Source organism: Thunnus maccoyii, chromosome 1, assembly GCF_910596095.1.
Source record: "Thunnus maccoyii chromosome 1, fThuMac1.1, whole genome shotgun sequence".
NCBI lineage: Eukaryota > Metazoa > Chordata > Actinopteri > Scombriformes > Scombridae > Thunnus > Thunnus maccoyii.
In genome coordinates this window covers 15,596,774-15,623,633 of record NC_056533.1, presented here as the reverse complement: position 1 = coordinate 15,623,633, position 26,860 = coordinate 15,596,774, and the positions used below count along the sequence as shown (strand labels likewise).

General features: G+C 38.9%; 2 protein-coding genes and 1 non-coding gene across 3 annotated transcripts; 2 read left to right on the top strand and 1 right to left on the bottom strand.

Annotated features, from left to right (window-relative positions):
• Nucleotides 1–696: 696 nt before the first annotated feature.
• Nucleotides 697–768, bottom strand: trnah-gug. The gene has a single exon. It is a non-coding gene; the product is annotated as a tRNA-His (tRNA).
• A 430-nt stretch (nt 769–1,198) lies between these two features.
• On the top strand, nt 1,199–4,786 carry cry5 (cryptochrome circadian regulator 5). Its single transcript, XM_042419109.1, has 11 exons — nt 1,199–1,342; nt 1,779–2,009; nt 2,181–2,375; nt 2,494–2,612; nt 2,756–2,910; nt 3,059–3,199; nt 3,367–3,534; nt 3,625–3,765; nt 3,853–4,004; nt 4,090–4,310; nt 4,429–4,786. The coding sequence occupies exons 2-11, from the start codon at nt 1,795–1,797 to the stop codon at nt 4,488–4,490; spliced, it is 1,569 nt and encodes a 522-aa protein (XP_042275043.1). The 5' UTR covers nt 1,199–1,342; nt 1,779–1,794; the 3' UTR covers nt 4,491–4,786.
• Nucleotides 4,787–10,028: 5,242 nt separating this feature from the next.
• LOC121905779 (alpha-protein kinase 3-like) lies at nt 10,029–25,178 on the top strand. The gene is made up of 13 exons (XM_042424324.1): nt 10,029–10,235; nt 12,109–12,230; nt 12,589–12,706; nt 13,058–14,306; nt 15,702–17,793; nt 18,905–19,052; nt 19,307–19,434; nt 19,539–19,574; nt 19,678–19,952; nt 20,209–20,297; nt 20,408–20,625; nt 21,072–21,120; nt 21,247–25,178. Exons 1-13 carry the CDS (start codon nt 10,117–10,119, stop codon nt 21,560–21,562), a joined length of 4,959 nt encoding a protein of 1,652 aa, XP_042280258.1. The 5' UTR covers nt 10,029–10,116; the 3' UTR covers nt 21,563–25,178.
• The last annotated feature ends 1,682 nt before the right edge of the window (nt 25,179–26,860 follow it).

Genomic DNA, 26,860 nt, shown 5'->3' with positions numbered 1-26,860 from the left:
ATTGCTGTCACGAACAGCGTACTTTTTTAGCATCCCAATTGCAGAGAGCTGTCTGATGAGTTTGAGTCAAACTATAAACAGTTTCTTTAACTGTGCCTCTCTCTAGTGGTGATTTATGGTCAATGAAGTATTGGAAAATACAGCCAACTCGAATTAGCTTCCAACACATACCATCCATGTGTTTTTATCACGCAGAAAAGTGCCGAACAATACTCTTTGTGTTCTCAGGACTTTATGCTTTCTGTCCCAAATGCCCGTGCGGACACTGGAAAAGGGGCATTTATGTATTCTGCACCTTCAGCGTGGAATACGTTGCAGAATGACATGAAACTCAATGAACTAATCTCATTAAACGTATTTAAATCCAAAATGAAAGCAATAGAGGCAGATTCCCTTTGGTGTAATGTTTTTAATTTAAGCAATTTTAATTTTAAGCAAATCATTCCTAGATATTTCTCTTTTGAAATACTGAGTTTCCTTATGCTTGTTTTTTTTTCTTTTTAAACGCAGGCTGCTGACAGCGACCACCGTCTACTAAAAAAAAAAAAACTTCCTCATGCAAGTAACCTATAAAAGAAAATGTCTCGAGCTAGTACAGACACAGGTTCAAAATAACAGGTATTATAAGAGCAACGTACGAACATAATCGGACCGCAAAATCAAAAGGAGCTCATCTGCCGTGACATTGTACCACAATGCCGTGACCCGGATTCGAACCGGGGTTGCTGCGGCCACAACGCAGAGTACTAACCACTATACGATCACGGCGAGCTACGATGAGCTGACGTACTACTGCGTGCAAGAACATGGGGTGTTTGATAGCACTACTCTTGTGCGGCGCCGTCATCATGTAAGCGGGGAGAATATTTGCTCTGCTTCTGTTCATGCTTCCGGAATGATCCAAGACAAGAAAGATTACAGGTTTTCATTCAAAACTCTGCTTGTAAGTCACCACATTTTACAAAATCTAGCTGACGTAAAAACTTCAGCTCATTTAAACTTTTAAATTTCCCCCGGGACTTTTGCAACACGACAAACCATACACTCTCTTAGACAACAGTGGTCAATAACAGAAGTGTATAACAATATTTTGCCTAATTATGCCTTTTATTTGTCATTACGTTTGAGTTGCGCTCCAGTCTTGCGCCTTACAACAGAGACATCTGGTGGATAAAGCATTACATCTGTGGCTTCACCAGCCGCACTCTGGTTGGCTGATTTGTCTGGTGACGTAGCAGAGCTTCCCGTTTTGTTACACAAGCCAACGTGCATGTTATCAAACACCAAATTCTTTGTAAACACAGCATCGGCCGAGCAGGATTGTTACTAAGGCACAATTAAGGTAAAGTTCGTCTCCACAACTGTGCGCTCTGAATAAATATCAGCATGTTACTTTTCTTTCACTACGCTGTTACATTTATCCCGTTGTTGGTTCATTTTGTGTGTTGACAAAACCCGTCTTAAGTAAGAGAAAACGCAGGAGTCGATGCTCATAATTTCCTGCACTTTTGTGAAGTCAAATGCACCTTTTACAAACATGATGATTACGTTTGCAACACCAACAATTTTGACAACCACAGTTTTGTAGTTTTACCAACAAAGTTTTAATAGTTTAAATGTTGTTCAGCCAGGCCAGTGAAAGTATCAGTCAAGTTATTAACAAAAGTTTGTTTAAGTTACATGTGTCAACTGTCTTTGAATATGCATATGTAATTTGCTTACATGTTTTATAGAATTTGACCTTTAGCATATAATGTCTGTGCTGTATGTGTTCACAGGTTGGTTGTTAGAGGCATGGCTCACACATGTATCCACTGGTTCCGCAAGGGACTAAGACTGCATGACAACCCAGCACTGATGGCTGCTCTGAGGGACTGTAAGGAGATCTACCCTGTGTTCATCTTGGACCCTCACCTCCATAACAGCACATGTGTGGGCATCAACCGCTGGAGGTTCCTCATAGGAGCACTCGAAGACCTGGACTGTAGTCTCAAGAAACTCAACTCCAGGTACACACACAGAGAGATGATATTCAGGAATATTGGAGATATATAAAACACATGATAGTATTTATAAGGTAATTGTAAGATCTTGACTGTGATTATAAGATTAAGTAGTCAGACTGGATTTGCTGCTGTTATTGTACACATGTGGTCATGTGGTGTCTTTAACTCCTTCAGGCTGTTCGTCGTAAGAGGCAAGCCAGACGATGTGTTCCCCAAGCTGTTCAAAGAGTGGAAAATCACAAAGTTGACTTATGAGTACGACTCAGAGCCCTATAGTCTGTCCCGGGACAAAAGGGTGACCGCACTGGCCAAAGAACATGGAGTCGAAGTCATCTATAAAATCTCCCACACTCTTTATGATATAGAGAGGTAGCGTACACAAAGTTGGGTTTTTACACACCATTTTTATTCATTTTTAGGTGCTACACAAATATAATGTAATATTTTTCTTGACAGATAACATTTATTGTCTGTTATGTCCTCACAGGATAATTGAGGAAAACAATGGGAAGGCTCCTCTTACATACAACCGCATGCAGGCAATAGTGAAGACTCTTGGCCCCCCTAAGAGACCAATCTCTGCTCCAACCATGGAACACATGAAAGGTATTCAACTACCAGCAGCACTGGATAATGTCAGTGAATTACCATATTGTTACATGGAAATAAACACTGAACAACTAAGTTAATCTAAATATAAAATATACATAGAAAAACAGGTTAATTGAAGTATATCTTTTCTGCCAAAGATGTGAAGACCCCTTATTCAGAAAACCATGAAAAGAAATACGGGATCCCTACACTGGATGAGCTTGGCCAGGACATGACAGAGCTTGGAGAGGAGCCGTTCCCAGGCGGAGAACAAGAGGCTCTGAGGAGACTAGATGAAAATATGAAAAGAACGGTATTTCAGTTTCACATACTTTGGTTTTTTTCTCTCTCTGCATGATCAAAAAATAACCTTCAGTGGAGAATCTTACTAGACCAACATCCAAAACCAGCAGTTAATGCAACTGTCTTATTCACATGTTTTGTCTGTTTTCTTAATTCAGGGTTGGGTGTGTAGCTTTGAGAAGCCCCAGACCTCTCCGAACTCTCTGAGCCCCAGCACCACTGTTCTCAGCCCGTATCTCACCCTCGGCTGTCTGTCTGCACGCACCTTCTGGTGGAGGCTGACAGAGGTCTACCAGGGGGTGAGTGTCACCACCACAGTACAGTTTTATGCTATGCTATCATGCACAATTGATGGTCTATAAGGGTAATTTTTAATTGAACCTTCTCTATGTTTATTATATTTTCATTTGAGTGATGCATGTTAAAGTGTGACTTTGTCTGACTGTTGTTTGTGTGGTTTTTGCAGAAGAAGCACTCGGATCCTCCAGTTTCTCTGCACGGCCAATTACTGTGGAGAGAGTTCTTCTACACAGCTAGTGTGGGTATCCCCAACTTTAACAAGATGGAGGGCAACCCCGTATGCACTCAGGTGGACTGGGATACCAACCCCGAATATCTGGCTGCATGGAGAGAGGTAAGTCCATTAAAGAAAAATTTGAAGGGAAATAAAAGAGTCTCTTAATCATTAACAAGTCCTGTCAACTTATCCTGTATTTCCCTCAAGGCTCGGACTGGTTTCCCCTTCATTGATGCCATCATGACTCAGCTGAGGCAGGAGGGTTGGATCCACCACCTGGCGAGACACGCTGTCGCTTGTTTTCTCACCAGGGGAGACCTATGGATCAACTGGGAAGAGGGGCAGAAGGTGTGTAAATTAGCTTGCCCTGCTGTGAGCTAGGTTAAGCAAAGGTTTTTTCAGCCTATTTCAGCATTTTGCTCACTGCTTCAAAAGGTGTTTGAGGAGCTTTTACTGGATGGCGACTGGGCTCTGAATGCTGGGAACTGGCAGTGGCTCTCAGCGAGTACCTTCTTCCACCAGTTCTTCAGGGTCTACTCCCCTGTCGCTTTTGGCAAGAAGACAGACAAAAACGGAGACTACATCAAGTAAGATTGTTAACCTTAAAAGCTCAAGTTATCACATATGATACATGTATTGCATTAAATTATTTTGCCTCTACTAACTTTGCAGGAAGTACCTTCCTCTTCTAAAGAAGTTCCCAGTTCAGTACATCTATGAGCCTTGGAAAGCTCCACGCAGCATCCAGCAGGCAGCAGGGTGTATTGTGGGTAAAGACTATCCACATCCTATTGTGCAGCATGAAGTGATCAGCAAAAAGAACATCCAGAGGATGAAGTTAGCTTATGCCAAGAGATCCAAAGACCCTGCCGAGTCACCCAGCAAAAAGCAAGGTATTGAAATAAACATATACTTTGATGAGAGATTTATCTCCTTTGATGAGTGTGCCTTTCTATTGTAGCTGCATGTTCACAGAAAATCCTCAATATTTCTTTTCTTTTTTTCCCCCAGGTGTAAAGCGGAAAGCACCATCTGTCATCGACATGCTAAAGAAGAAAAATAAAACAGCATAATGTTATGCAAAGTAATGTAAACAGTAAAGTTATAGTGACTGTTCATCACAAATAACTGTATATACTGGCTTTGTCCTTCTACTGCGTCAGACCTGTCTCATATACAGTATGAGCAGGCAGACCATATCTTTTTTTATCCTTCATTGGTTACCATTTTATATTTTAAATACTGTTTTGATTTCTACTTTTTATATATCTATTTCGGTGTTAATGAGTATAGCTGAGTGTTAGATTAAAAGTAAACAAGAATGTATATGTGTGTTTATTACATGGGGAATAAATTCAGATTTATTGAGTTTGATGGTCCTATTTTGATTGAATGCTACAGTTTATATGTAACTGAAGTGGTAATATGCCTTACTGTTACACTCTGGTATGACTGCTCAGACGTTTGTACCCACTTCAAATAAAATTTGTAGAAATGATGTACCAGGTATTTACAAATGAGATGATCTAGTAATTTATCAGCATTAGTGACAAAATAGTGACTGTTGCATGACCTGATGTTGATTTTTAGCAGTTTGTCTGCGTTCTAGTGAAACATTTATATGAGAGTGTGTCTTTTTCATATCTTAGTGCAGCAAATGGCCAGTTCAGTGGTGATGTTTCAGAGCCTGTCACATTACCACCAGAGGTCACTGTAACTCTACTTGCAGAAAAATCTTATGTCTTGTGTCTTATACTGCATATTATTTGTGTAATAAATTTATCAAATTAACAAGGAATCTATTAGAAGGGTGTTAAGGGTTTCACTCTATCAGACATATTTAGTTTTGGGACATTACCAATACAAATGTCAGTAGGAAATATATCTGTTGAGTTGAAAGATTTAGAGCTGTGGTCAGCACTTAGCAGCAGACATTTTATACTCTAAACGTAAAATATTATTACAAGCTGTAAAAGTGTAATGAAACTAAATTCAATATTTTAAATCTTAAATTTAAACCCAATTTTACGTTCAGTGATGAGTAATTAAGACCAGAATGCTATTCATTTGCTTTTATAAGAAATTCATTTTGACATTTTCTTTAATCAGGCCAAATTTATCCCAAGCATCATAATGATCATCAGCATCTGTCAAATCAGGAAAATGCTGCTTATGCAATATTAACAAAGGCCCATTAGTCAATATAGAACATGTTTAGAATCTGTGCATGTGATTGGTCAAGCAGTGCAGTGCTACGTAACGGCAGGATGCGTGTGTGTGAGAGATTGTGTGGGGCACACAGCTGTCCTTGGAGGTCAAGTCTTCTCCTGTTTCTGCTTCCTTGGAGCTGACACTGGTGTGAATATTCAGAAGATGATGTCACAACCTCAGCAGCAGGCCAGATGGCCATACAAAGCCAAGCTCAGTTTCCACAGAGACCTGTCAAACATCAAAACAATCTGTTGTCCCAACTGTGCTTGTGTATTGGAGGGTGTTTGTGGGTACACTTGGCATTGATCTGCCAGCTAATAAACTCTCACGTCACACGACAGAGCCCAACAGGTCTGGCTGAACTGAAATGACATAGATTCCCCACGTTAAGTCCAGATTTATTCAGTATTTTTTCTTCAACATTTTAGGAGAGACAATCAACTATTTGACAATATATCATTATATGTTTTGCAATTTTGGTCTTATAAACATGCAAAATTTTCCCAGTCGCAGATACTGTAGTTCCATTAATCTGTGATCAAAATCACATTTATAACTACCTCTCCCCCTCTCTTGTCCACTGGTGTGCCCCTCTCCCTTTCTGTCTGTGTCGACACCTCGCCACTCAAAAAATCTTGGATCTGGGTGCTGTAATACCCCAGTTAGATTAGAACAGTGTGTCCCCGTGCAGCTGGTGTTTCATGTAGCTTTAATAGTAGTGATTTATCTCAGGAGTTTATTTGCTCCGCAGCAGCAACATCAAACAGTTAATTCCCACTCTTTACGTAATCAAATGTGCTATTGTGAAAAATAGGAGTACAGCCAGCCAGCAAGTTATAAAGCAACTCATTTTTATTTCTTCAAATCTGTTGCCATAATGATGGGGCAAGGGCTGTTTTAATATCATTAGGAGCATAATTTGAAAGAAATGTTTCTCATCAACTGAAAAATAGTATGAATGTACTCAGCCACTTGATTATCCATCTCATCATTTAAAACAAGAGGTAGCACTCAATACACACACTCATGTAGGAGCTGGTTTCATTGGCTCTTAAGTGGGTCAGTCCAAGTTTACATCACTCCATACAACATTTTCTGAAGATTACCTTAACACCAGTGGACATGTTCTGCTTTAATTCTTTGATTCAATGTTAGCTGACAAATGATAGAGAATAGAACTGTTTCAGTGGCAACTCCGTCATTCAACACAAAGGTACCCCTGTGTGAGGCTATTTCACCTGGTGAGAAGTCACAGAGAACACCTGTTCAAAACAAAAATGCTGTGAGTGTTTAATTGGACAGAAAAATGAAACTATGCTGACATTCATTTCGGCTAACATTGTGTATGAGTCAAGGGCATAATGGTTTGCTGAAGGCTGAAGGCAATTGTTCTCTGACTAAAACTAATAGATAGGAAAACAGTTTCTGTATAAACTTCACAATTTTCTCTTTTATTCGTGCTAATGGCATTATTAGAGGAGAAAGAGCGAGGGACAAGAGGAAGTTGTGAGTGAAAGGTTTATGATCACATGCTGAAAGGTCACTATTTATTGGATGTCCATAGAGCTGGCAAATAAATGCCACAGAGAAACTGAAGAGCTGAGAGTTGTCCAACCTGATTCATACCTTTTGGTCTTTCTGTGTTTCCACCGGCATACACCTTTGCACACATCCCGAACAACAATCCTCTAAACATGGGCTTGTCCATTACCACTCTGATTCTAATGACTGATTATAACAATTTACATTTGCCCCACAGTAACCTCCTTCTACTTCTGATAGTGCACAATTATGTTCGCAAAAGATAGATAATGGTAAAACAAAGCCAGAGGTAATTGTGTCAGTGAACGTCATCAGTAGCCCTTCCATAAATCTGCCAGACTAAACCACAACAGGGTTTTGAGAAGGGCTATACATAGCAAAGCATGAGGCAATGGGCATGCAATGTTGAAATCATGCCCTCCACAGACCCCATCTGAATTCAGATTTGGAGAGATTGTTACAGCATTGACGTGGTGGTTTGTTTTAGGGAAAGGGGGTATTATATGACGTGGATGGAAACAAAACTTTGTGGAACTCTACAACTGCGTGTCTATAAAAATCAGAGAATTCTCATTTATTTGTGTTAGATCCCATTGTTGTTGAGAGCAGAGATAGATGTTCCTTCCAGGTTTTAATTCTGCCCACAATATATTTACGCATTAATACTAATCTTCATATATATGGGAAATCCTTTTCCGACGACCAGCAGTTTACCACATGCTTAAGGGGATACACTGTCAGATAGTCACATGACAGTCTCTCAGCCTCTGTAGTGTTTCCACACCCTGTTGTGCTTTGATGTCTCTGTACACACCCCTTCCAGAATATCCAGACCATGCTGAGGCAACTGTGTTTTGCAGCCCCTTCACAGAAGATTGGCAGCCAGACAAGGCTCTCCAGCCCATACATGTCTATCACCACAGTGTGTGTATGTGTATGTGTGTGTAGGCTCCATTGTTTGGGAGCAACTGATGGAATCCATTCTCATATTCTATACTGTGTGTCCATTTTTTTGAGAAAAAAAGGCCCCTCGTTGTTAAATCTATTTTTAATGGTTATAACTTTCATCAGAATATTTATGTGTGATTTTGTTTGAACTCTTCTTATAGCACTTCAGTTAATCTGCGTCATTAAATTGTGTAAGTATATCACCTCCCTGGCAGGAAAAGTGGAAAGTGTGGTAGATACGGAGGCATATGATAGATGGATGGAACAAAAAAAAAAGAAACAGAAGGCACACAGCCATATGTAATATGATGAGCCTATGTGGTAACATGAGAGAAAATTCAGATTGATACCTTTGAACTTGATTTAGGGAGAACCCAATCAGGGAGCTGTAATTCATAGTAGTACCCGTGCCAGTTGATATCAGTTCAAAGCAGAGTTGATGGCTTTGCAGTTTGTTTACTGTGCAAGAAAGACATTAGGTTGAAGGTGAAAAGTAAAGCCTTTTAGAATGTAATTTTGACAGTGTTTAGTTGTCAACTCAACAAGTTAAATTGATTTTTTACTTAACTATGATTTATTTGATGAAAAACAAAAATGTCAACAGGGTATCACTTTTCAGGCTGACTCAAATATATGTGTGAATACAGTTTAACAAAATCAGTACATCACATAAAGTACCTCAAAGAATAATAATAAAAAAAATATTGCTGATATAAACTCTGTGTGAGTGTGTGTGTGTGTGTGTGTGTGTGTGTGTGTGTGTGTTTGTGTACATGCGTGCGTGCATGCATGCATGCATGCTTGTGTAAAGATAAGAGCCCATAGCTGTTTGGCAGTCAGTAGGATCTGCCTATATAAGGCTGTTCTATTCCTACTGCTTTTACTCTGGGGATCCACAGCAATTGTCAGTTGTAGGACAATGCATGCCAGAGAACTTGGTGGGCTTCTCCATTGTATGTTATTATACTTTTTTTATTTTAAAGAAGAGATACTTCTATATATGTGTAAACAAGTCCTTTGGTAAAAAGAGGTCAACATAACTGCACACATTTATGTTTGGAAAGTAATCTTGTGAGACCGGATTACTAAAAGTATGTACTGCTCATATTAATGGACTTAAAAATGAAGGCGTCATCCTCCTGACTGACAGGCTCATATGATTTTTTTTACTACAGTTCGTATCCAGAACTAAACAGGCAGTTTAGGGAGAAGAGCAGCAACTACCGACCCAACAAATGTTCCTTCTCTTCTCTGAGATCATGCTATTCATAACAGAATAGAAAAAAAGCTTCACTCTGTTTTTTTTTTTAATCCTCTCCTCCTATTTGGGGAACTACTAAATCTGGGATGACCTTGTATTTGACTTGGTATTATTCTGAATCTTTCTTCTCGTTTCTATTCAAACATTTTATTACGTATCTTTTAATTCTTCTGGTGCTTGTATATTGTTTTTTATAAAATAGTCCAAAGGCAAGTTTTGGAAAGTGTGATGTGCTCTTGTGCCTATTTGCAGGCCAACTATAAATAGTCCAGCAGCCTACGCATGCTCATGTTTGATTGGAAATCGCAGTGCCTTAAGTCAGTGCTGTGGGGTATCTGTCAAAGGAGGGAAAGAAACTTGTGAATGGTGAGTTAACAGTATGAAATAGATTGTTTGCTGAGTACTCTCCATGGAAATAACAGATGGGACAGCATGTAAATGAGGTATAGTATATTTAAAGAGCATCTTTTGCTGATTTTTAATTGTATTTTTAATTTCAATCAAAAAAAAAAAAAAAGTTTTTTCTAAATACTTAATACAACTTTATGTAATATAACTTTCTGTTATCCTGTCTGTTATCATGTTATCAGAGTTAAGGTTTTTCCTCCCTGTTCTCTTTTAGCTCCTATCATCTTTAAGGAAAACTAAAAAATAAGTGACAACAAAAAAGTTTTTTCTTTTTTTTTTCTTGGAGAACTTTTTTTTCTTTCTCTGAGTATACCTTTATCTGGGGGAAAATGGGCTCACGGAGGAGTTCCTCTTTTGGCAATGGACGATCCAGCAATGGGATTGAGATCAATGGGAGTAGCCGGCCTGGTGGCTGCAGCTACCTCTCTAACGTGAGGCCAGAGACCAGGTACAGATTCCTGACTAACACCGTGCATTGTCCAGTTGAAACACCTCTGAAAGGCCCATTTTTTCCACCATGTGCACTAATATACATCAATACTTCAAGATTTTCCAAACTTGGGCATGTTATTTCTCTGTTTGTTGCCATGGTCACCAGGGTTTACTGGTGCTGATTGAACATCATCTCAGTTATGCACTGTGGGCCCCATTTCACATCAAGTAATACACTAACAAGATTTTTCATGGAGCAACAAGGGGTGTTGACCTTTAGGGTTAACTTTAATGATACATTTGTTAGGAAAAGGCTATAAAGAGCTCTTTTAGTGAATAAGTTTCTTCTAGGTTTGTGGCACAGACCAAGATTTACATCAACAAGACCAAAGGAATTATCTATTGCCTTCTAATATTTTTAAAAAAGCAAACAAACAATACTTTTGATTCTTTGTCAAACTTTGTTGGCCCTTAACAAGACAATTGTTCACATGCTTCACAACAAAAATGTCCAATGTGTTATTACTGCAAAATAACGTGTGAAGATCATTTTCCCAGCAGGCATTGGGTCAAATACTATGAAAAACAAAGAGAAAAGATACAGAACATGCTTTTAATCAAAATTTCCCACAAGAACACTATTTTGCCTATAGATTTACCTTTAAGCTCATTACAGATACTATTTTGTTGAATTGCACTAGATCAACACTGAATTCCATGGACATGGACAGCAGTGTGATTTGCATGCTTACAAGCCATATTCTAGCAGTATACTCTTTAAAAGTGTGACTGTCTTCAGCATTAGTGTCTTGTTTTGTTTGCTTAATCATGAGCAACATGCACTGAAGTGTAACAGTATCCTTTAACTGTGCACTGACCCAACACTGAAATGGATGTCAACACCAGACATGGATCAACTGCATGTACAGTAATATATCCAAACACCACAATAATGTGCTCATAATATGCATGCAAACCCTCATCATTTACTATTATTATATGTGTGTGATGTCTCCTCCGCATTTCCACATGCTAAGATAGCTCCATATTCTGGATTCAATACATTATGTTTATGGTAATGTGTTTAATTTCAGTAATTAATGTCATATGGACTCATGAAACCTCTCTAAAGAAATGGCAAATAACCAGTCTATACTGAATTGAAGTATTGAAAGAAGGAGTAACACTTCCTTTGTTTCTTCCTTATGTGTTCTGTGAAAAAAGAAATTAATATGAAAGATACGCCTCTGTTTTGGTTGACTCACCTGCCTCAACCTGCTATGGTGTTATTGTTGTGATTACATGTATAATTTAGTTATTAAAGATATTGGACTTTTAATGAAAAAGTCAGCAAACATCCAGATAAATAAAACTATAAATAGCACAGTGCTTGTTTAGGTCCCCAGATTATATAACATAATGAGAGCTCATAGTCCAAATAATTTTATTAGTCATGTCAAAACATAACCAACCTACAGTACTGCTGCGTGGTGACCTGCTTGCATTTGCTTCCTTTCTGTATACTGTAGCTGCTCAAGTGACACGCTCATTACGTGACAATTTAAGTTCAGTGAGTGCAAATCCATTGTGTAGCTTATATTTTTCTGAATGCTGTGTACTTCAGCTAATGTACTGATATTTAGTAGTTCTGTGTTTACTTGCAGAGTGGACTGTATGGTGGTCAGCTGGCTAAAATCAGTGATTGTCAAAGTTTTACTCTGAAGTCCAATAGAGTTTTAGATGTCCTGTGATACAAACTCAGTTCATGTATTGTTTGTGTGATCTGGGATAGTGGGGCACAGAGAGCTTAATCCACACATTGGGACCTTTTATGTCATATTTTTATTGCAGACACAACTTGACTGACTAGTTCCCTTGTTTTTGCACAGGAGCACGCTCTGCAGTGTGATGGCACAGTTAACAGAAGAAACACAACCCTCCTTCGAAACAACCCTGAAGTCAAAAGCTGTGTCTGAGAATTGCAATGTGAAGTTCTCTTGTGTGGTTACAGGTAAACACTGTATGGCCTTACTCCAGATAAAACCCCATGGAAATGTATTGCAAGAATATACAATAATGCACTGTACTTGATTAGAAATCTGTAAGTGGCACACATATAAGAATGTAATAACTTAAAAGCAATTGAAAATAGTTAAAAATAATCGACTATTTCTGGAACAAAGGCTCATTATACACCTGGTCATTTCATGCATCTTAAGCTTCTGAAATATTTGCAGATAGCCAACAAGGCAAGCATAATGCACCCAGTCTACTCTAGCTCAAGAATACACTGCTACCTTTTTGTATTTGATGCAGAAATTATTTAATCATGGTCCTGATATCAAGAATCTTTTCTTTGTCCTTTTCAGGATACCCTTCCCCTCAAATTATTTGGTATAAGGATGATATGCAGCTGGACAGATACTGTGGACTGCCTAAATATGAAATATTCCGCAACGGACAAAACCATTCCCTGCACATTTACAAGTATGTTGATATCACATGATGTCACATCTAACTGCACTTGTCCTACCAAGATCAACATTGTATTAGCCTTGCAAACTTTCAGTGGAGATATTTAGATTGAAACTTTCATTAATTTGGCACAAGTACAACAAAAGGGCAGCAAAAGCACAGTGCATTGGTGTTTTATTTTAAGCTCTCTCAAACATACTGAGTTAGTGTCTTAACATTCAATACACCCATTATTCAAGTGCTTATCCCCTGTGTACAATAGTGTGTAGCCTATAGCAGTTTTTCCTTTCCTATAAATATCTACTGTTGTATTTGCTTAATATAATCTAATTTAAGCCAATTTAAACTGTTTTTTCTTTGCAGTTGCACTATTGAGGATGCGGCTATATACCAGGCATCAGCCAGCAACAGTAAAGGTATTGTGTCTTGCTCTGGGGTTCTGGAAGTTGGTGAAATGAATGAGTTCAAGATCCATCAGCGCTACTTTGCCAAGCTGAAACAGAAGGCTGAAAACAAACGCAGGGAAGTAGAAGGTAAAGAAAACCAGGAGCCACTACGAACCATCAGTCCAGACCGCTCACAGAGGAAACGCCGCTCTACAATGGAGGCCTTTCTGAGCACACCAAGCTCCATGGAGGATGGGGGCAATGAGGAGAGCCATCAGGCTGTAGCCATGGAGTCTGAGGCCAGGTTGCAGGACACCACTGTGGAGGAGGTGGAGGAAAAGACAGTCCCCATCACTAATGGAGCAGTTTCTGCTCTAACTAATGGACAGGTCATCAGTGAAAATGATAATAAGGGTGGGATATACATATATGACTCTGCCCAGAAGACTTTCACTATGCACCAACCCAAAACTCCCTTTGTCAAGAAGAAGATTAAAATTTCCAACAGTTCAAAAGTTGCAAAAGCAGATACTCAAGGAGAGAGGGCGTCTGAGGAGAGAAGGGCAAAAGAGGAGCCCTCCACCTCTGTGGCTCTGGCCTGCACAGAGTCTGGACAGTCTAAGAGAAATTTAGTGGAGGTTATGGAAGTAGAGAATATTGTTAATGCATCAGTTTTGGATTTAGACTCCAGAAACAAGGCAGAACATCATCTGAAATCAGCAACAAAGGAAGCATTGTTTGTTTCAAGGGATAAAAATGTTTGTGCTGTGCCTCCACAGAAAGAACAGCTCACTGCTTCAGTATCTCTTGCTGCTCATACACCTACAAAGTATACAGCGTCAGGAACCGAAGGTAAACTAGATGCCAAGCATGAAAAGGAAGATGAACGCAAAGATACAGAAGAAAATTTGGAAATGCGGAACCAAAATCCTCACATGACATCAACACAACTACAGACGAGTGCTGTACCAGCTCCAGCAGCCCAAATCACAGAGCTCATTACCAACACAGATAATGTTACAGTCATGGATGTTGATGGGAAGTCAAATACTTCCACTGATGGAACTTTATTGAACAGAGACCTTGTGTCAGTGGACACACCGCATGAAAGCAGGATTGCTTTGCCTCAGCGTGCGTGTGAACAGACTGGAGATCAGCTGTCTGAGAAGGAAACAACCCCCTGCCAAAAGAATGCGTCTGTGCCTCGGCCAGTGCTGCTGAGCGAGGTGAGTGAGCCCTTTCGCATGAGCTCATAAGTGCTTTGTGCTGCCAACACAAGTCTCGTCAGTAACACAAGCATCCAGGAGCTATTTATGGCTTTTTACAAGTATGCTCTGCTGTGTGACAAGAATTAAATGACGCACATGTCGACAGATGCAACAGGTACATTGATGCAGTGCGTTTGATATTTCTAAATCAAAAGGTCTGAGAGTTGATCATTACAGCAGAGAAATTTAATAATGTAAAAAATTATACCTTTTTACATTATTAATCATAATTTTATCACTCATACTTCACTTACTTGATTGAGACTTAATTGATGTTAAAAAAAGTGCAGTGTATATATCTAACATAAATGATATTCTATTATAATAAGTAGAAAAATAAAGAAATTCTCATCCTGTTTTGAAATAAAGATGTGATGATCATTTGGCAACATTTGTAAGTAGCACTCAAACATTTTGCTGCTGCAGGATTATCAGTCTTTATTGTACACTGCTTATGCAATCATCCTGACACCAGCTGCATGGCTACTGATGGCAGAGAGAGCTGAGACAAAACACTGCACGGCTGAAGCACCTCTTAAAATTAGTGGCATTCCATTCTGGCCACACTTAAACATAAAAAAGCCACCTTACTTGCGAAAAGGCCTCACCACGTCAGAGTTAGACGGAGTGGAGGAAAGGGAAACAAGCAGAAATCAGCAAACAGACACAGTTTTTAAAAAAATGCATTTCATAATTACATTTACTGTATAGTGTTCGATTTTAATAGTAGTATTTTGAAGTCTGTTTCAGGGGATATATAGGCACAACAAAAGCATAGGGAATAACCTTTGAGCTATATTGTGGCTTATCTCATCCATGATGCAATGCCATGTGAGACAGGGAACCTCTCCTGCTAATTTAAATAGGGTTCAACCACAGACTTTATGGGGATTTGACGCTAACTGTCTGGGGCTCACTCATGGGGGAGAGCAGTGTACCATTTCACTACATGATATACCAAACTTTCATGCTGTATTTCAGTGTCATGACAAAAAGTAGGGTACTGCTTGAGTAGTAGTCTTTATGTGTTTGTTGGAGCTAACTAGGCTAACTCAGACTAAAAAATGAATGAATCATGAATATGTCAATATGGATTTTAGAGGTTTTTCTTACTCAAAAGGAAAAAAAATACATATAAATATTTTCTAGAATTTGACATCATCACTGCTATTTATTTCCTACAGGTCATAAATTTCTGTTTGCCCATAGATCTTTCTATTTCCTTGTCTGTTTGTTGCTGGTTACGCTGTTGCTGTTTTTAAAATTACATGTGTTTATCCATGTCCAGCATAGCCAGGGATAAAGGAATAAGTATTTACAGCATGGAAACCTCTGCTTGTATTATGTCCCAAGGTTACACAGGCCCATACAAAGATGAACAGGAATGATGCACCTGTCAACCTTGAGCTACCACCCGACCCGTGTTCGATGGACGCACAACCACCACAAAAGACTCCATCAGAAAGAAAGACCACAACAGATGACATCCAGACCCCTTCTGTGCACCATGGTCTTGAAGTAGCCATTGAAAAAATGACACAGGACACATGGGATCATTCCAGGGGATCAAATGAAAGTCGTACGGCCCTTTTTACAGACCTACAGAAGTCACCCCTCGAAAGCCCTGGTGGTGGTGAGAGCACCCGAGGGTGTAATGTTTCACCCACCAACCAGCAAAGCCAAGTTGATACACCTATAAAATCTGTTGAAGGGACAAAAATACAAGTTGATGAGAAGTTAGAGAGCAATGAAGTAGGTAAGTTATTAGTGCAGACTGAGAGTGTGGTGCCAAATGAAAAGATAGTTGAGATGGAAACTGAAACTGCTGCTGTACACAAAATTGAACAAACTGAAATAGAAAAGACCAGAGGTAAAGCAGATAAAGACACTGATGTTATCATTGTGGATGCATCTAATAAGGAAAGAGACAAGAATGAACCCATATCAAAAATGGAGGAGAAAAACAGTTCAGAATTACATCATGTGAAGCCAGCTAAATTTGAGACTGCTATGCCACAACTAAAAAAACCTCCTGAAAATATAAACTTATCCAAGCATCAAATTAATGGCTTTCAAGAAATTCAAAAACCTGTGACACGAATCATATCCGTTGCTGAACTTTTGAGATCTCAAATACAGGCTCTTGATGTCACAGTAGCAAATTCAATACCCAGCATACTGGTCCCCGCTGAGAATGTAAAAAATCCCACTACAACAGCTACAGACACATGTCAGGAATTAAGAGATGAGCAGAGCAAACGTAAACCGGAAGTGAAGAAATCAGTGCCTGACAGGAAAACTGAAACAAGTATTGATGATCCTCCTCCCAAAAACATAAAGGAAACCCTCATGGAAATTTACCACCAACTAAATCATCCCGATCAGGAAAAAATTCAGACTCAAGGTGAAATTTCACCACCCGTTCAGGCCCTGCAAAAGCCTCATATGATCCCTCCTATCTCCATCGTAGACACTGGCACCACTATAGACACCACAGGACATCATGCTAGTGCCAAAAAATATAATGAGGGTATCATGGACATTGGCCAGGAAACTGGAGCATCAACTCTGAAAGACTGCCCTGTTGTTTCCCTCTCTGAGAGTGTCAGAAACAGTTTTACTCCTATGACGTCAAAAGAGGAACTGACCCAAAGACTTACATCAAGTTCAAATCTGTCTGGAAGAGTCAGTCAAGAACCCGGGACACCAATAAAGGCCAGCAGTCAAGGGCAAGCCACAGATGAATCTGTTCAAGGCAAAGACATGGGATTTGTACAAAAGTTAACTCCACAAATTAAACTCAACAGCAAAACACAGTGTAGGAATAATGAAATAAATTCCACAACATTTTCAGATCAATGCAAAATAGAAGAACACAACATTAACAGTTGTTTACAGAGTGTGCAAAAGATTCCCACTAAAAGTGTACTTGCCACAGACACACAAGAAAATAATCAGCAAAGTCAGCAGAGTACTATGGTTGAGGAATTTTCAAAGACTGATTCCTTAACTAATCCAAATCCTGAGGCTAGTCCATTGTTAAAGAGAAGAAATTGTGTTTCTCCCATCCCTTCTGCTACTCCACAAGAGCTGGCCTCTGGGGCCCGCCGCAAAATCCTGATACCCAAGGCCAAACCTGAGGAGGCCACAGAGGCCACATCACTGATTGATAACCAAACTCAGAAAAAGGAGGTGTCTACACAGAGCAGCAAGCTTTCCTCAAGTCCCGTGATGCTTTCTACGTCTCCAAGCCTGTCACGACGGTCACCTCTACTTCAACCCTCTGGAGAGCGAACCTCTCCAGTAGAAAAGCGTTCTCCGCTCCTCACCAGGAGGAAGATGACAGCTGAGACTCAAGCACCAAGCCAGCAGCCCATTGAGGAGATCCACACCCTGAAAACTGAGAGAAAACCTGCAGAGAAGGACAAGCATGACCCATTCAAAGGTAAAAAATCTTTCATTTCTGAATAATATTTTTAAATGGGATCATATTCATGCAGTATGCACATATACAATAGTGCTCTCAGCATGACTTCTGGAAAAAACATCTCCTGGTAACCCTTTAATTTGCAGGCCGATGGAACGTGTTACATGTGAAACTTCTTTCCAGCTCTGGCACCCCCTAGTGGCAGTATAAAAGGACATTTTGACAGATGACACATACTCCTTAGAATATAACCAAAACCAAAGAAAACCAAAAACAGTTTTGTAGACAAAGACACAGCATTTTTAAAGTCAATGGTGTGGATTTTGCACAGGAATGTCTTTAAGTAAAACAGCATTCCAAAGGGCTAAAATGTAGCCAATCAAACACTGATGTTATTGATTAATTGCAGGTAACAGTGAACTGGGGGGTGGTGACCAAAAATACTGTATATGGTAAATCCGCCTGCCTGCACCTGCTGCAACAGTCAAACTGATTGTAGTTTGTTTTTGGTCACAAACCCAAATTAGTGGCTGTTTTAAAATCTCAACAGAGTCAGTTAATCTATATTTAAATGTAATTGATTTTGGTGTATGTACACAGGCTAAATGGACAATTTGTGACCAAAAACAGGACCTGCTTTTCATTTGCTACAAGTTGCACAAGCTGGTGAGCCAAACATTACCATATAGACTTATTTACTGCCCCCAGATACACAATATATTGTGTAGTGGGGAGCATGATTGCGGTTGGGGGCACCACATTCTTGGTTTATTTCCTTAGAATTACACTAGCTTTTGTAAACCTTGTTCAGCCATGTCTCACAAGCTCCTTCTTCTAGGAGTGACACCATCAAAAAATAGTCCTGTTTTGTGTGCCAGTTACACCACAGTGCATTCATACTGGAAAGTAGCAAATCTAGGTATAAAATGCCAGCATTTGTACTCAACTCATTCCATTGTGGACACTTCTGTCTCATAATACCCTGTACAGCAATGGTGGGAGAGCTTTTTTCTTGCAATATGTGTTCAAATTTGAGTTTTGACTTTAGTTTGACAGTAAAGTTACAGTTTGATTGATGCCCTTGATTGATGATGTGTATACTTACTTGCGTTGGTGTCTCACCCTCCAGCTCCTCAAGTTATCCGTAAGATCAGGGGTGAAACCTTTGCAGATGCCTCAGGACACTTGAAACTGTGGTGCCAGTTCTTCAATATTCTCAGTGACTCTACAATCAAATGGTACAGAAATGAAGTGGAGATTGTGCAGATTAAAAGAAAGTAAGTTCTAACAGTATCTCTGTAAGCATACTTGGAGAATCACAAGAAACTGGAAAATGTATTTATTTTCTTTTTATAAAATGATACTGACTTTTCTCAAATAAAGGGTCTTAACATGGCTAAGTAGCTCACTTATAATTGTAATTTTTAATCCTGTTCCAACAAGGCTGAACATTTATTTTGGAATGACACCTTTATACATAAAACATAGAAACCCCTCCATGTTTTATGAAGCACTTTTTTTTGTCTCTCAGTGCAGGGGATGAAACTCAGGTCAATCTTGCTATTGTTCAAGCATCAAGCAAAGACTCTGGTGTTTACGGATGCACAATCACAAATGAATATGGGACAGACTCAACTGATTATCTACTTAGTGCAGATGGTACGTACCCATTTATATCTTACATTTGGCATGAAGAAATTATTTTCTTTGCATGACTCTTTGCCACAACAAGTCTTATTCTGTCCTCTCTCACTGTGTTGCAGTCTTGGCTGGATTATCCCTACGTGAGGACCTTGGTGGTAAGATGAGAATTTAAGTCTTCACATTATGTTTTATCCTGTGCCAACCTAAAATGCTTTTCTGACTGGTTATTATACTTTTGTACATGTTCTCTTCATAAAGTTGGAGAAGAAATTGAAATGACACCTTTGGTATTCAACAAGGGCGTTGCCGATTCTGGTGTCTGGGGCAACAAATTCTTTGGCCGTATAATGATGCAGGAGTCTCGTATTGGTGATGGCTGTGCTCACAAAGTCTGGAGGGCAAAAGTCATCTATGGCCTGGAGCCTGTTTTTGAGTCTGGAAACACATGTATCATTAAAGTATGCAACCCTATCGCCTATGGAGGCAAAGAGGAAAGCAGCCTCATAGACAGGAACCTGGACTTTGTCAGGCAGGTATGCAAGAAAAGATCTGGAGAGAGTTCAAAGAATCATGACAATATTAAAACTGACATCATATGAAGGCAAAATTGTCTAGAATGAAAGGTTTGATTTTGTAATTTATTCATGTTTTCTAAAAATACATCAGTCAGGTGTCATTCCTGCCACCCATGTAGGATTACTGTGGCACTAATCATAAAAAAATTGAATGAATACATTGGTGTAGGTTGAGCTTATCTGAACTGGCTTTTCTCCAATGTTCTGCATACAGGAGTGTAAAATTCAGAACTTGGCTCGTGAATACTGCAAAATCTTCTCTGCAGAGGCAAGAGTGATTGAAAACTTTGGGCCTTCTCTGGAGTGAGTATGAACAGATTACTCTTCATAAAAAGTTAACATCCCCTTGAGTATTATTTACATGAGCCATTAAGTTAAAAGTAATTTACTTTATGATGATCTTTGATACATAGGGTAATTCCGGTCTACTTGATGTACCGACCAGCAAACACAATCCCCTATGCCACAGTGGAGGCTGATCTGATGGGAGTATATCAGAAATACTCTGTCCTGGATCACACAGGCAGAATAGAAATGAGGACTGCATCTGAGGTGGAGCAGAAGTGCTGTGCTCTGCAGCACTGGATCTTTCAGTGGACCAATGGAAATCTGCTACTCAGTCAGCTAGAAGGTAGGCTGAGACTTGAATTTAACTTCTTTTTTTTTTTTTTTTTACATTTGTGGCTAAAGTAACTGAGAATAGGGTGAGACTTTGAGACAGACAATGCTGTGAAACAAAAGCAACATTCTTTAATAGCTCCTGGTTCATCCCACGCTAAAAAAAATCACTTTCACTGGGTTTATGTTAAAATCAGAGAAGCCCAGACTTGGTTGACAACTTACATGCTTTACTATATCAAACAAGGTAAAATGTATACATGTTTTATACATGTACAGACCATTCTGTGCTGATAAAATTATATAAACATACTGTATGTTGTGTTCTGAGAACTTGTATGATTTTTATCTGCCTCTTACATTTTTACTGCAGTTTTGGAGTGGTTCACATGCCTGTCGCATTTGAATATGGTGCCTGAGCAACAGAAAAATATAGTAATTGCATGGTGTATTTTGCAGGTGTTGACACAAAGATCACCAATGTTGGAATTACAGTCAAATCTACGGGGTTAGTATATTTGTATTTCTGTATTTGTATTTCTATGATCCTGTGAAAACTGCACCTGATTTTACAAGTAATTTACATTTTTTACTGATAACGACTAACATTTGCTTTTGTTGTGTGTTGCTGCAGGCATCAAGGTCTCTCTATTGAAGGGAACCCCAAAGTTTTTGAACAGTTTATCTCCCAGCACCAGTGTAACTATTTCTGTGGTCTGCTCAGCCTGAGGTCACTAAAGGTCTTGGACTCTTTAATGACGCCAACAAAGCCCAAGGGCTCCAGGAGCCCCTTACTTCAACGCAAGATGGCCACTGGCTCCTCCAGCCCCCAGACAGGCAGGAAAGCTGCTGGCAGCCCCAGACTGCCCAGGAAATCTGAGCAAGAAGGCAGCAAGACCGCTACTAAACAAAAAGCTGCTGATGCTCCCAAAGTTGTTAAAATGGCATAGAGTAATTATCACCAAATGAGACATTTAAGATCACAGATTTTCTCAGTGGAGCAGTGTGCTGATGATACGCCAGTGATTGTCTCCATAATGAAGTCCTGAACCAGTAATTGTTCACTGTTGGGTATGTATCAACAAAACAGCCCAGGGGGAGCTGAAAGAAAGACAGATGGCTGATGACCTCTGTTTTTAAGAGAGGTACAAAACCCTTCAGAGACCGTGAGACAGAAAAATAAGTAATATGACTTCAATATTTAATTTTAACAGCCACCATTCCTCTCCATGATCACTTATTGTGGATTGATGCCATCATTTGTTGTGGATTGTCTGTCATAGTCAACAAATCTTAGGGCAACAACTGTTGTGTAATATGAAAAAATAGTGTACCTGGGTTTGTATTCTATCAATCCATGCACCTTTGTAGGTCACTGATTGTGGATCCCAGTCTCAGGTCAGTGCATTTGTACATCAATGTCAGAGATAAAACATTTTGGACTGAAGTGGCATTATATACAGTATGTGTTATTCTCAGTGTAAGAGCACAAACAATTATCTTTTGTAGTCACCCTTGTAAGAATATATAGGGGTTACTGTATGGCAATTCAAGTAAAACCATAACACTTGATAAACAGTAACCCTCATGTTTATACAGCACAGTTTTTTTTAGGGAGAAGTATATTGATACCAGAGTAAGTCTCTTTTTCCTGATCGTCTCAGGAATGTATCAAGCCAAATGTAGCTTCACGTGACACTGTTGTACAGTGGCTAATGGTGCTGTGCTTTTATATTTTAACCTGTCATGTTTACCTGTCATGCTACATTGCGCTGCATTTTTAGAAACTGCACCTTTGAATGCAACTGGCTGTAAAATAAAAAGATACTATTATGCCTTGTATGTTTGAAGATGCTGTGAAAGTGCATGACGTGCTTTTTAGATTCTGAGTGCCATTCTTAATAGAAATTAGCATATTATAGAGCAGGCTGAATCACTGTAATGAAAGCTATCCCACTTAGTGTATCTGACATCAGCATTCATTCATTATCATATCGTCTGGAAAGATAAGTAACCCTGTGTTATCTCAGTGGCTCCTATTATCTGAGAGGACTCAGAGGTCACATTTCTCTCTGTCATCATGCTTACATGTGCCCATTATTTACAGCATGGCAGTTGCTATGAAAAGGGATGCCATATTTTAGTAAAACAACACTATACTTTTAACTTAATCTTTTCCCGCTACATCAGAATTTTACAAAAGCTTTACTGCTGATCTGCTTTGCTGTAGTATCCCCATACACTATCTGTAAAGTAATATCTAAATGAAGCCTAAATGCACAACATATCTTGGAATGAGGAATTAAAATTAAAATTTAAAATTTAAAAAATGTCAGGCCTTGGGACTTGTTAGCATAGCAAAAGACAAAAATACATTAATTGAACACACAAAAATGTACTAATATGTCAAAGAGGAGAGAAAAGATGAGAAAAACGTTTGATATTTCCTGTAATTTGGAGTCAGAATCAGGCATACATTTGAAATGAATGCACTAAGGATTCTTCAGTGTTATGAATGTCTAACTTGAGAAAATACATACAAGGCCAGTGTAAAAAAGAAAAAAAAACCTTTTGTTGAGCCATTCAGGGGCAAAGCAGATTCCTTCACAAATATCTGAGAATGAAGTGTTGCTCGTAACCAGTGTGTTTACAGGGTGAAAGGCTAACTTCATCATGATAATCATTTGTGATTCCCAGTCATTAGTGAGTCATCCTTTATGTAAGCAGTGGCCTCATGCACAAGTGTGAACAGTGCTGGAAAGCTAAATGTAAGCTTGGCAAAAAAAAAAGTTCACTTAGTGTCACTTCTGATGTTGTCCAGCAGCACGAGAGGGTCAGAGGCTGTCAACAGAAGAAAGAGATGACAGATGTTGACTTTGACACATCTATAGTGTTGATAGCAGGATGAAAATAGATGGGTTGCCTGCACAAGGAGAACCCTTTTCATTGAAGTTTTGACCTTATAGTTTCCCACTGAGTGCAGCTCTAGAGTGACCTGAGTAAAACACCTGCATTACATCATAACCTTACTTGTTAGCTTAACATCTGACCCATGTCTCTCATTTAATCATCCACTAATGATTTCTACATTAATTCTGTTTTGCCGTGTGTCCATCTGGGCTATCATCCTGTTCATTAGACGTTGGTGTATGTGGAGGAAAGGGATGGGATGTAGTGTGACTTAGGTGTGAAAAAAAACAAGTAGAAGATTAGGCCTATCATGAAACAAGGCACTCCTGCCACCTACTGTTAGTTCAATCACCGTACCATTGATGAAAAGTAAGACAAGTAAAAAGAAATGCTCCCTTGCACTAACAAATGATGTCTGTCTTTATTTGACCAAACTTCTTACATTATAAAGTACTGATAAATACTGCTATTGTAGTATTTCTTATCATCACAAAATAAGTACAAGATTAAAACTATCGATCACATATGTAAAGGGTTATCCACAATACTGTCACTGAGTGACAGAAATGAATAAAACGGATAAACAGTATCTTGCCCACTGACTCAAATCATCCTTAACCTCACCGTGTGAATTATGTGAAATCACTTCACGTTGTCAGTGACAATGTCTATTTGAAAAACCACATTTGTCTGAGAGGAATAACGTCAGACAGTGAGATATACTTTAATCTGAACGAGCTTCCTGCAAGACATTACAGACAAAATTATAAGTGAAGTGGGGAAATTAAAGAGAAAAGATGCATTGGCACAGCTCTTCATACTGCACGAGTAGCTCTGACGGAATGCACTGGATCAGTAATTTCAGCATTAATACCTATGATGAGACACAGCAAATGAGTGACTTGTTAGTCCCCAACTGTAGAACTTTTGAATTTAAGCCTAAGTAATTGCCATTTCATTTAATAAGACATAATGTTGAATTCATGTGAAGATCTAGCACTCTGAGCGGGGGTTCTTAGCACATTTAAACACATTTACAGTATTCAGTCTCACATTCAGCCTTATTATGTGGCAACGTGTAAAACTATGCTCCACACAAAAGATCTTATTTGCATTTCATTTAGATAGTTTTGACAGATAACAGCAGCAATAGCAACAGATTGGAGACAATGGTCTACAAAAGCTGTATAAGCTTCTGCCACACAATATTTTTACATTCAGCCAGACATTATTTGTACAATATCAGAGGTGCAGTAAGGATGTACAGTGAGTCAGATCTCAATAAATCAAATGGAAAAGGGGAGAATACAGAAACAGAGGCTTGCAAGTGTGGTATCTAAGAGCCTGTGATTCTGACCTCACATCGTTGTGTCTGACTGACCTCAATTACCATTGGCGCGCCACGGTAGTTGTGACCATTTAGGCAGATTATATGAAAAGGATCACACGTCCCTAAATGCCACAGACTAGTTGGCATTTGAAAAAAGTTTTATCTCCAGTCCACCAAAAGTCGCAGGCTGCCACTGGTCTCTGTGCCGTCGCTAAGTTGACTGTCAGTGCTGAGTTAATCTACCATATCACAGCAAGCTTTTGCTGACTATGAAATAATGACATTCTGATGCATATCTCACATTATTTCCTCTCATGGGAGAACTTAAAGGCTAAGTCTGAATAAAATCAGTGTTGCCTAAATATTGTATGTGTTTGCTGTACAATCATATTGCAGAAGAAAAGGAGGAGAGGATGCTAGATGACTGTGTAACAGAAAACAATATGCTGCTAAATGAGAACAAATCTGTGAAATTAAGTATATGAAATCCACCTATGACACCTGGGTCTGTAATACCTAAAACAAAATATCTGGGATATCCTAACTTAGTGGAAATGTTCACATTCAAGAGGTAATGATGATGATGTGCTTGTGGTAGGACATACTAAAAAATGAGTTGAAGAGGACCCAAACATGAGTCCTCAGACGAGGAGGGTAAAGGATAAGCAGCAACCACAACATCCTCTGGATGAAGCATGGAAAGTGTATCTCCTAGATGTTAAGAGATGACAACAATCTGATGGAGTGTAAAGCCATCACAATCCGACTGTGAAATTCTGTTTTGCATCCAGCTTTCATGCTCAGCTTTGGTGCTTTTGAATGAAAAATTCTGCTTAGATTCAGTATATACATAGGCATGAATTCAGACAGCCAATTTCCAAATATTGCACTTGAAGGAATACACAAAGATAATCATTTATGAGAATGCTGAAATTATTTAAAAAGCTGCTTGGATCCAACCAATTTATGCAGGACACACAAAGCAAACAAATGAAAAAATAACTTCTTTATCAGTCCTCTTTCTTCCATTTTAACTATACACTACTTCGTCATGAGAAGGGCTCCCATTAAGAAGAAGATATGCATCGTTAGATAAAATTTAAAATCCTACAATTATTGGAATAATTTGATGTTAGAAACTGCCTGACATTTGGAGACATGAATAGACATTCATGTGTGAATGAACCCTGAAGTGTTTGGGAATCTGACAGTGTTACATTCATACCATTATGTGTTCTTGAAAAGATTTTGTTCAATAAGGAGGCATCCATTGTTTCAAAAACATGTACATCTAGTCTTTTTGGGGGGGAAAAAGACTTAAGATATAAAAAAGTATATGTTTACTTTGACTGATTGGATTTGCAATATAAAACTATTACTCAGGAGACAATAATGAATATTAGTGTGTTGTTTACAGTCCAGCTGGGAAAGTTTCTCAACTTCTTATCTTCTTATCTTATACTTTAAATATCTTACTTTAGATTTGGTATATTACTTGCTTTAATACTAAACAAACATTACTGGCCCATAGTTGTTTATTTTCTTCAGTTGAGAAATATAATGTAACTTTACTGATGAAAAGTAGTTTTGATGTTATATTTTATTACAAGGTAAATGTTAGTATGCCATAGACCCTACATTACTGATGCATGTGTGTCCCTGCTGACACTGCGTCACAGGAAAACCAAACAGTATTGCAGAAACATGTTACATCAGGGGAAAACAAAACATAAGTCGGAAAATCAAACAGTAAACACAGTCTCAGAGCATGTTGTGAAATTAAAATTAACTTTTAAATAATTAGGGGGAAAAGTATGACTCATATAAATGTATAAACATAAACCCTGACTTTTTAATGATGGCTCAAGCAGGTGTGACATACATGTTGTTAATAATCCCCACAGCCTGAGTCAACAACCAGAAATAGCTGGTGGGTTTCAGGTGTGTGGTCACTAATTATCTTATCACTTGCTCAGTCAAATGTACTTCCTCTAGGAAATTAGTTGTG

What these genes read in the sequence shown, in the direction of transcription:
- LOC121905779 (XM_042424324.1), top strand. Translation starts at nt 10,117, where the DNA reads ATGGGCTCACGGAGGAGTTCCTCTTTTGGCAATGGACGATCCAGCAAT. An exon ending in GTTCTCTTGTGTGGTTACAG is followed by an intron (nt 12,231 to 12,588) that starts GTAAACACTGTA and finishes TGTCCTTTTCAG; the next exon opens with GATACCCTTCCCCTCAAATT. An exon ending in ATTGTGCAGATTAAAAGAAA is followed by an intron (nt 19,053 to 19,306) that starts GTAAGTTCTAAC and finishes TTTGTCTCTCAG; the next exon opens with TGCAGGGGATGAAACTCAGG.
- cry5 (XM_042419109.1), top strand. Translation starts at nt 1,795, where the DNA reads ATGGCTCACACATGTATCCACTGGTTCCGCAAGGGACTAAGACTGCAT. An exon ending in TGACAGAGGTCTACCAGGGG is followed by an intron (nt 3,200 to 3,366) that starts GTGAGTGTCACC and finishes TGGTTTTTGCAG; the next exon opens with AAGAAGCACTCGGATCCTCC. An exon ending in GTCACCCAGCAAAAAGCAAG is followed by an intron (nt 4,311 to 4,428) that starts GTATTGAAATAA and finishes TTTTTCCCCCAG; the next exon opens with GTGTAAAGCGGAAAGCACCA.